This window comes from Glycine soja, chromosome 9, assembly GCF_004193775.1.
Source record: "Glycine soja cultivar W05 chromosome 9, ASM419377v2, whole genome shotgun sequence".
In the NCBI taxonomy this organism is placed as follows: Eukaryota; Viridiplantae; Streptophyta; class Magnoliopsida; order Fabales; family Fabaceae; genus Glycine; species Glycine soja.
The window spans coordinates 47,954,149-47,964,887 of NC_041010.1; the positions used below are offsets into that span (position 1 = coordinate 47,954,149).

The following is a 10,739-nucleotide window of genomic DNA, read 5'->3' on the forward strand; positions in this document are numbered from 1 at the left end:
TTGGTAGCATCCACCATTTTCCTATATATTGCGTGTGTATTGATAGATTTCAGTGTATCATTGTTGAGCATCGCTCCTTAGATTAAGTTGTAAAATAAAAGAAGTATAAAACTTAAAGTATATATTTTACAGTATAAATTATAAAATAATTTCATTATATATATATATATAATATCATATTATACAAAATATTAACTATTAAATAAAAGTTTTATCACCTACCAAAAAAATTAATGAAAGTTTTGTTATTAATACACTATTAAAAAATTATACTTTTTAAGAGAATATAGATGTTATACTTTAAAATGTGACTCAAACCCATCCTAAAAATAAGATGATTCTATTTTTATCCAATCCTGACCAAATCAACCTAGAGCCGAATCAAGTAGGATCATGCTCACTATTACCTATAAGGTCAAATAATTAATTTAACTATTAATTCTAGTCACATCGTTACATGTTAGTCACATCACGCCTTAATGATGTTAATAAAGATGTAATCCTATATGCTAATTTTTAACAAAATATATATATATATATATATATAAATTAGAAGTGCATTCTTTTTAGCATTCTTTTTACTTAGAACATTTACAATGCGGGTGCTTATACAAGTTGCTCAAATTTTTTTTCCCACTAAAGTAGATAACATGAAGTTACTTATATAAGTGATGGTTGCTTAAAACATTTATGTCATAAATAACACATTTTTCAAGAATTATAGGGCACATAAAATTAAGTTAAACACTTACTTTAACAACCTTAACATTGAAATAAATTTTTGTGTAGAATATTTAAATGTATGTGAAATTATAAAGCCTACAAAATTAAGATAAGAAACTCATCTATACAATTACTTATTGTAGATGTTTTTTTGATCGACCACAAAAAACTTTAACTTAGAATCAATTTTAGAACGAAAATTAATTCTTTAATAAAGAATGAAATGTGTGAAAATTTACCTTAAATCATGTTAATTGATATTTTAACTTGATTTTGAAGAATTAAATCTAAAACTAAACACTCATTAATCCTAGAAGTAATGTCATCTATAAGAACTAATAAATATTTTAACCTAAAAATTCATGAGAGTTTTTATGGTGCCCCAATAATTTTAAGGATGTTGATGGGGTTAATTTTTTAACCAATCAAGTTACATATCATTTTTTTATTAATTAATTTTTTTTTCAAATTAGTCATTGATTATTATTTTTTTAAAATCACAACTTTTTTAAATTAGAAATTATGGTTAAAGATAACTTTAGAAGTCTAAACTCTAAAATCTTTTTAGTTACTTTCAACAATTCTTATATAAAAAAAATCTTCTGGGATTTAGAGTTTACAAATTTGTTATTATTGTTTATTAAGCAGAGGTTTTATAAAGAGTATTAGAAAGTAACTAAAAAGATTTTAGGCTTCAAATTTGTAAAACTATCTTTAATTATATTTTTTAATTCAAAAAAGTTGTAATTTTAAAATTTTAAAAAATAATAATTAAGAACTAATTTGAAAAAATAAAAATTAATTAATGAAAAATGAAATATAACTCATTGGTTAAAAAATTAACAGAATAAAAAACGTCCAAATTATTAAGATCAATGTAGAAACTCTAAAAACTTATTTGCATCTTATTCTTTATTTTTAGGGAGCTGCAAACCCGTAAAGTTGGTGCATGTGTCCAAGTCAAAGTTGTCCCCAATTCCTCTTATAGATTCTTAATAACTTATGAGTATAAATAGGAAAAACATAAAATCAAAGCAAAGGGAAGGGAAAGGAATAGTGATGTTGCTGCACGAGGCACCATCCCCAACAAAGAATGCACGAAATCCGCATTTTGTCTTGCTTTTTGAAATTGTTGGACAACTTTAACCTGTATTCCATAACGACAAATTCCTATTTTATATATATATATATATTAAAACTTCCCCACCGAAAGTACCCAACCTTCATCCAACATAGACGAATAATTTCATATTCGTGTACTCTTATAACACATATAATGTACTAAACATCAACTTAATACAATTGCTATAGATAGTATTTATTAGAAATGGGGACAAATTTTAATGAAGTTCTACTATTGTGGTTTATTCTTGAAATTCCCCTAACGGCCCTAAGACTAAATATAGCTCCTACCTAGCTCATAGTATGAGCTTTACAATTTAAATATTAGTAGAGGGTTAACAGGGCTTTTACTGCCCTACTATAGGATACTTTAAGGACAAAACTTTTTTCTTTTTGCTTTTCTCAAGAGATTGAATAATGCAGTGTTATCTAACATAAGGCATGTTGGGAGCTTAATATTTTTTCATGTGACTTTTTAACATAAATTAAGAGCACATTAGTGATACCATCCATTTGCAGTGCGTGTAGTAAGCGTGAGAAAGTCAAAATAAAAAGAGTATGTACGTTTTAAAGCTTGTTTCATGCTCACTACATAGTTGTATATAGTTTTGTCGTTTTTTCATCATCGCATATTCTTCCTGGATTTTACCAATTAACTCATTTATACTATACCTAAATAAATGAATGGTTTAGCTGAATGAAAAAAAGCAGCATGATTTACGAAGTCAGTCTGCTCTGCTTCAATTTGTTTGTATGTGGCATCTCGCTGGAAATCACAAACACAACACAAACACGTGCAGGAGAGGATTTTCCTGTCGGGTTATTATATTGGTGCACCAGTTCTTCTTTTAACTAATTTTCACTATCATTTTTTTCATTCATATACCTACCTCTAATTTAAGGTGTACCGTGTAAGTTTAATTTTTATATTTTGTTCCTCCCTTCCTGATCATGAATATATTTTACTTAGTAGAAAAAAAGATTATAATATAAGAAGTTATTTTAAATAGTTCTTTAACATCTTTCAGTCACCTCATTATAAATCTCATGCATGAAATAAAATGTAACATTTTTCTTATAGATAGTCCTCTCCTCTCTCTCTTGATCCCAAGGGATAATATAATATAATGAGTGAAAATGAATGGTAAGTCAGGCAAGAAAGAAGCATGTCGATGGGGAAGTTGCTGTTGCTGATCATTGTATTCTTAACCTCCAAATCCGCAGCTGGAAGCTGGCCTTCTCATTTCCAAGAGCTGAAGGTGGAGGAAGCAATCGCAGGAACCAAAGTGCAAGCAGAGGAGTTGGAAGAGAAGGAGGAAGCAAAATGGAAAGTGGAGATTGTTCACAGAGACAAGCTCATCATCAACACGGATCACAGGAGCCGTTTCAATGCACGAATCAAACGGGACGTCAAAAGGGTAGCCTCCCTCCTCCTCCTCCGGCGCCATGCTTACACCGTAGAAGAAGCGTCTTTTGGATCCGATGTGGTGTCGGGTACGGCAGAAGGGAGTGGAGAGTACTTCGTGAGAATAGGAATCGGAAGCCCTGCAACGTACCAGTACATGGTCATTGACTCCGGAAGCGACGTCGTATGGGTCCAGTGCCAGCCCTGCGACCAATGCTACAACCAATCCGACCCCATCTTCAACCCTGCCCTCTCCGCTTCCTTCGCCGCCGTCCCCTGCTCCTCCGCAGTCTGCGACCAGCTCGACGACTCCGGCTGCCACCAGGGCCGCTGCCGCTACCAGGTCTCCTACGGCGACGGCTCCTACACCAGAGGCACGCTCGCTCTCGAAACAATCACGCTGGGAAAAACAGTGATTCGGAACACCGCCATCGGCTGCGGGAACTTGAACCAGGGCATGTTCGTCGGCGCGGCTGGGCTTTTGGGACTCGGAGCTGGGCCCATGTCCTTCGTGGGCCAGCTCGGTGGCCAGACCGGCGGCGCCTTTGCTTACTGCTTACTCTCTCGCGGCACCGCATCCTCCTCGTCGGGCTCGCTCCAATTCGGACGCCAGGCGATGCCTCTGGGAGCTGCGTGGGTCCCACTCGTCCCCAACCCCTTCTACCCCAGCTTCTACTACGTTGGCCTTTCGGGTCTCGGGGTCGGAGGCACGAGGCTTAACATATCGGAAGATCTTTTCCGTGTGACAGATTTAGGCGACGGAGGGGCCGTGATGGACACCGGAACCGCCGTCACGAGGCTTCCGACGGTGGCTTACGGTGCCTTCCGGGACGCCTTTGTGGCGCAGACCACGAACCTGCCCCGGGCAGCAGGAGTGTCCATTTTCGACACGTGCTATGATTTGAACGGGTTTGTGACGGTTCGGGTGCCCACGGTGTCGTTTTATTTCTGGGGCGGGCAGATCTTGACCCTCCCGGCTCGAAATTTCTTAATTCCGGCGGATGATGTGGGAACTTTCTGTTTTGCATTCGCTGCTTCTCCTTCTGCCCTTTCCATAATTGGGAATATTCAGCAGGAAGGCATCCAGATTTCGGTTGATGGAGCCAATGGTTTTCTCGGTTTTGGACCCAATGTCTGTTAGTCATCTCTATTTTCATAATTACATTTACTTTTACTCCTATCCCTAATTACTCATCTAATTATCCTACTTCTTTCTGAGCTCAAAGTAACGTACGTGTTCAACCAATTCTTGCAAACACAGCTTTTCTTTCTACTTTTTGAATATTGTTTCTCAAACACCCATATAATATGAAAGAGTTTATGACCTAATAGAAATTGGAAGAAAGATAAAAAAATAAATAGAGGTATTAATAGGTATTTAAAATAAATTTTAATTTATATATTATTACTCTCTAATTTTTCCATACATATTTTCATAATTTAATTTGTAATGCTACTGGTGCAATTGTGCAAAAGGTGCATCGCGTGGAGAATCTAACGTTCCCGCCGTAGTAACACAACGTGGTCAAAAGAAGCATAGAAAAAGTATACATTGAAAAACTAGCTTTTTTGGTGTACACAGAAAAAGTGTGCATTAAAAAATTTGCTTTGATATTAGAGTAACATTATGAGAGAGAGAGAGAGAAAGCCGCTTGTGGTTGTTGCAGCAGTTGAATCATGAAGGAAAATGGAACCATTCACCACCTTTGTGGACATGTGAAACCGTCGCTAGGGGTTCTGGTCTACCTTTGTTGTGACCTAAGTTACACAATGGCAACTCTTTGCTTTTCCCCTTTGGAGAGATTTGAGATGAAAAAAGAAAATAGATTAAGGACACATTCCAGCTAATTGTAAGTAATTTGTAGATATTCATATATATTATTATTCTTGAGAAAATTTAAGAGCTCATACTAAAAGACTTGAGTTAAAACAACATTTATAATACACCATATGTTTATCCAACTTCATCTAAAATGATAATTCTCAAGTCATTTCTTGATTTACTCTAGAAACTGTTACATAGTTATCGGTGAGTGAAAACCACAGTTTTGATAAGTATAGTCCAACTTGACATTTATAATACACCATATGTTTATCCAACTTCATCTAAAATGATAATTCTTTCTTGATTTACTCTAGAGAAACTGTTACATAGTTATCAGTGAGTGAAAACCACAGTTTTAATAGTATAGTCCAACTTGAGAAAGAGTTTATCTTCTACTCTTATCAAATAGTCATTGTAAAACATAAAGACACTAGAATTTGTCTCCTTTTTTTTTATTGTTTGGGTACTTCTGGCACTTATCGTGTGTGTATATATATATATATATATATATATATATATATATATACTGCTAACAAAAAAAAATAGTCATTCCAAAACATAAAGACACACTTGAATTTGTCTTTTTGAAACTTAAATGAAAATATTGGATCAAAAGGAACCAAATTCATGCAAAATTTGTAACACCCCTGGTTATGAATACAGATTTTCTTATTATATTCAAAGTTTGTAGAATAAAATGGTTTATTATTAAAAACATCCATTTAAAAAAATGAGGTAAATTTATTTTGATTTAACTTTAAAACTTGAAATATCAAATGTAGGTCATTCTTTCTTATTAATACTTATTTAAAAGGGTCCAGTAATGAAACATCATTTGTTTTATAAAATATTACGTTCACAAAGGACCATTAAAAATCTAATCTAAAATTCATTTGTATATATTAAATTTATCTTTAAGGTAGTCTAATACATGAAATATAAATACACATTTATATTCTTTAAATGAAAAAATTACAATTGAGTCAACCGAAAGGAATTACTCAATGTTGAAGGTGTTTAGGTGTCCAACTTACTATCATATGAATGAAGGCAAACTAGAACCTAGAGCTAAAAAGGGTGTTTTTGTGGGCTATAGAAATAGGGTTCAAAATCTAGTTTCCTTTGGAAAAGAAAGTCATTCTGAGTAAAAATGTCACTCTTGATGAAATCTCTGTACTGCATTATAAGTTTGAAGAAGATTTAAGCAAGACAAAAGATGTCACTAAGTAAGTGGAGTTTGAGGGCTCCACAATCAGAAATCAAAGTGAGTAGCAACATCTAAAAGCTTCATATGATACTAGTAAGAACACTCTAATGGGTCTAAGAAGTCAAGATAGAACCTTCTTAGATAGCCTAAAGTTACTGGAACTAGGAAGTCTCAAAGGGAACAAATAAATCACCTGTAAGATATGGCTTTGAGGATATGGTTTCTTATGCTTTGTAGGTAGCAGAAAAAGTTGATTCATTGGAAGCAACCACTTATTAGGAAGCAATTAATTGCACTAAATCTAATAAGTGGATTGTGACCATGAATGAAGAGATGAAATCCCTTAAAAAAATTAGACTTGGGATTTGGTTGAGTTACCTAAGGGCAAAACAGTTGTTGGTTCCAAATGGATCTTCAAGAAAAAAGCTTGGAATGAGGTACAAGGTACGTCTTGTTGCTAAAGGATATAGTTAGAAAAAAGGCGTTGACTACAACGATAGTTTTTCTCTAATAGTAAGACACATTTCAATTCGAGTCTTACTTGCTCTTGTGGTAATTTTGTAACTATATTTGTTGCAAAACATGACATACTTGGTATAGGCACCTATGATAACATATTTCTATCCTTATGTTTTAACAATTTATCATCCAAAGATAACCAAAACTGATTTTTGAAATAACAACAATCACACTAGAATGGAAGTTGTATAGTGTATTAATCCAAGATAATAACTTTATACAATAAAATCTTTATCACATGGTCAAAAAGATGTATGTGTTGGAGTCGTCCACTTATAAGAGATAAGGTTTGATAATACAGAGTTTGGTCATCCAATAAATATATGAAATAGAATTTTATAAAAGGTTTTTCAAGTAAACACTTGATGAGAAAAAATTGACAAAGAAAGCAAAGAGAATACTTAATAACACTTTAAAGAGAGACGGAGAAACACTTGATTTATACTAGTTCATTCAAATACAGCTACGTCCAAATCTTTTTTACACAACAGTACAAGATTCTCCTAATAAAAAACTTTGATTATAAAACATGTATTTTGCTTTGTCATTCTTGGCTATACAAATATTCTTTTATTCACTTCTAGCAATGCTTTAGACTCTCTCTTAATCTAAGAATACCTATATATTTTTTAACATTAAGTCACTTATGACTTTTACAAACAAAAGTTTGAATGAATAAAATGATTCAAAAATTCTCAACGAGTGAATAAACAATAAAGTTGAAGTATAGAGTAACTTTGCTTAACATTAGAGTGAACATTGAATAAATAAAACTTTTATAACTACTGAGATTGTTAGCTTACTATAGCAAAATCCCCAACATTTTGTTTATTTTTGCATTTAGCTCCTTTTTTCCACTAACTGTTTGTGTTTTTACTCACCTTTAATTTGTGTTTTCACTCCTTCAATAAGAGATTGTTTTTACTCACCTTTACTCACCTTTTGTTTGTGATTTCATTTAAATTGTAATAGAAATTTGTGAAATTTCACATATGATAAAAATATTACGATCATGATGTTTAATCCTAAAAATCTTAGAATACGTTTTGTTAATGAAAAGTAGACAATAATGCATTGTACAAGATCAATTAACTATACAAAAAGTTGTAATTTGTGATGGCTAAAAATGTAGAGTGTGGCGGCTAAAAATCACTACAAATGACATTTCTGATAGCTAAAAAGTTGTCAGAACAATGCATGTCACAAACAGCTTTTGATGGATTTCAAATAGCCCTGCTATTGATCCTTAAAAAATCATTAGAAAAGCCACAAGTTATTAGGAGCTAAAAACTGCTGGTAATTGCATTTCTAATGATTTTCAACTTGCATTTATTGACAACTTTTAGCTGCCACAACATGTAATAATTAAAAAAATGGTATGGTTTTTTAATCAAAATGAGATTTTTATTATAATAATCACTATTTTTATAACTAAAATTAAGAATAATTATCTGGATGAAATGCTAATTTTAGTTAAGAATAACAACATAATACCTTAAATGCACAATATTTGGTTTTTGACAATAAAAAACTAAACACTTGAATTAATTTCATAAAAAAATGAACCAATATGAAGTTAATTAAATGATCATGTGTGAACATGAGAATTTGAACTGCCAGGAAAATGCTTAAATTAGGTTTTTGATGCTCATGACTTGAGATGTAGGGACTATCATGAATCGGTGGATCTAGGGGAGCAAAGTTTTATTATTATTTTTTTTTTGCTTTTTATGACTACTAACATAGTCATAGAAGTAAAATAGGAAAAAAATCACACATATATGATCATGTATCTAATAGAGAAACCAGTATAAACAAATAGAGGAATCAACAAGCAAAAAACTATGGGATAATATCAACAATTATAATTGTTGATTCCCTATACTTAACATGAAATCTCTACTTTAGAATATTTGTTTAATTTTCTTGAAAAAATAAGTGAGGAAAACGAAGAGTGTTGAAGATTACGATGAAAAATAATTTAACCTGAAAAGACAAAGAGAGAAGACGAGAGTGCTTAGGGTTTTTGATTTTGTTTACAAAGAGGGTAAGGAATTGTAGAGCTATTCTCAAATATTCTTGTGAAGAGAGAACATAATAAATGAAGAGTGTTATTAATTTTTAATTCTTTTTAAAAAAATTGTATGACAAAAGAAAATTAAATGGGTTTCAGAAATGAGCACATCTCAGCCCATGGAACAACTTGGGCTTCGGAAATGAGGATTGTGGTGCATTGTGGCACGCAAGGCCATTGTGAAAGGAGCATATGTGTAAGCATTTCTAAGGCAAAAACACCAAAAGGGGCCCCTTTTAGAAATTATTTACCAAAAAGGGGCCCTTTTGAAATTATTTCCGGGAGGGTCTCTTTTTTTATTGCAAAGCGCCCCCCACCCCGGCGCCTCCACTGTGCACGTGACACGTGGCACAGGGAGGTAGCGCCCCTGCACCAGGCGCAACTGGTAGCGCCCTGGCACTGGGCGCGACTGGTGGCGCCCCTGCACCAGGCGCGACCTTAGGCGCCTAGGGACCAGGCGCCACCCCCCACCCTACCACACCCCAACCCCTCCTGGTCCCCCCCCTCACCCCGTGGTCCCCTCACCCCCACTCCCTCCTTCTCCCCCAAATTCTCTTCTGTCTGAAGCTTGTCCCCCCCCTCCCAACACTCCATTTTTGCTTCCATTCTCCCCCAAAGTTGCTGGTATGTGATTTTTTTAATTATTTCAAATTTATTTATTTTTTTATAAATTGTTATATTTTATTTGTTGTATGTTTTTTTTTTGCAGGTGGTCATCTTGTGTACAAATTGCTGTTAGTTTAATTTGTTTATTATTTTAGTTATTTTTTATTAATTATGTAACAAATTGTTTATTTGTGTTACGGTTGTTTAATTTTTAGAATATAAATTTAATTAAGATTCATAATAAATATTACTGTAATAATGTTATTATGCGTATTTAAAAAAGAAAGGCATATTATTATTATATATAAAAAATATATATATACGTGTTCTTATATTATTTTCTGAAATTTGTGAAATTGAGGAAAAAAATATATATATTTTCTGAAAGTTGAGAAAAAAAATCCTCAATGTGAAGAAATTATTTTTTATTATATATATATGCTTATTGAAATTATTGAAATTGACAAAATATATATATATATATATATATTTTCTGAAAATGAAGAAAAAAAATTCTGAATGTGTAAAAATTAATTTTTATTATATATATATATATATATATATATATATATTGAAATTGCTGAAATTGACAAAATATATATATATATATATTTTCTGAAAATGAAGAAAAAAAATTCTGAATGTGTAAAAATTAATTTTTATTATATATATATATATATATATATATATATATATATATATTGAAATTGTTGAAATTGACAAAAAATATATATATATTTTCTGAAAATGAAGAAAAAAAATTTCTCAATGTGTAGAAATTATTTTTTTGAAATTGTTGAAATGGAGAAAAAAATATATATATATTTTCTGAAAATTAAGTAAAAAAATTCCTCACTCAATGTGAAGAAAATTTAAATTACGTGTTTGTTTGTAAAATTTTAATTACGTGCTCCTTTTTAAAATTTAAATTACGTGCTCGTTTCTAAAATTTAAGTTACGCGTACGTACTTAACTTTATTTATGATTTATGATATGTGTGACTATTAATTTTTTTTTCTTTCTATACAGGAGTTTTAAAATGGCTAGTTCGTCATCTTCTCATCATTATGACGTGGCATCTGGACCATTAGAGGATGATTTATTGTGGATGCAAAAAAATCATGTATCCCAACATATTTGGAATGGTGCTAATGATAGGACATTAAAAATTTGACGAGCCACACCACTGTACAATCATAGAGAAGCACCACCCGAAGAAATTATTCCTCTATTACAAATTTCGGGTTTGTACCCGATA

At 32.3% G+C, this 10,739-nt stretch overlaps 1 protein-coding gene across 1 annotated transcript; it reads left to right on the forward strand.

The window, feature by feature from the left end:
- Positions 1 to 2,812: 2,812 nt before the first annotated feature.
- Positions 2,813 to 4,506, forward strand: LOC114425390 (protein ASPARTIC PROTEASE IN GUARD CELL 2-like). The gene has a single exon (XM_028392307.1). It carries the CDS (start codon positions 3,012 to 3,014, stop codon positions 4,389 to 4,391), a length of 1,380 nt encoding a protein of 459 aa, XP_028248108.1. The 5' UTR covers positions 2,813 to 3,011; the 3' UTR covers positions 4,392 to 4,506.
- Positions 4,507 to 10,739: the final 6,233 nt, after the last annotated feature.

Coding starts and splice junctions, on each gene's coding strand:
- LOC114425390 (XM_028392307.1), top strand. CDS start 3,012: ATGTCGATGGGGAAGTTGCTGTTGCTGATCATTGTATTCTTAACCTCC.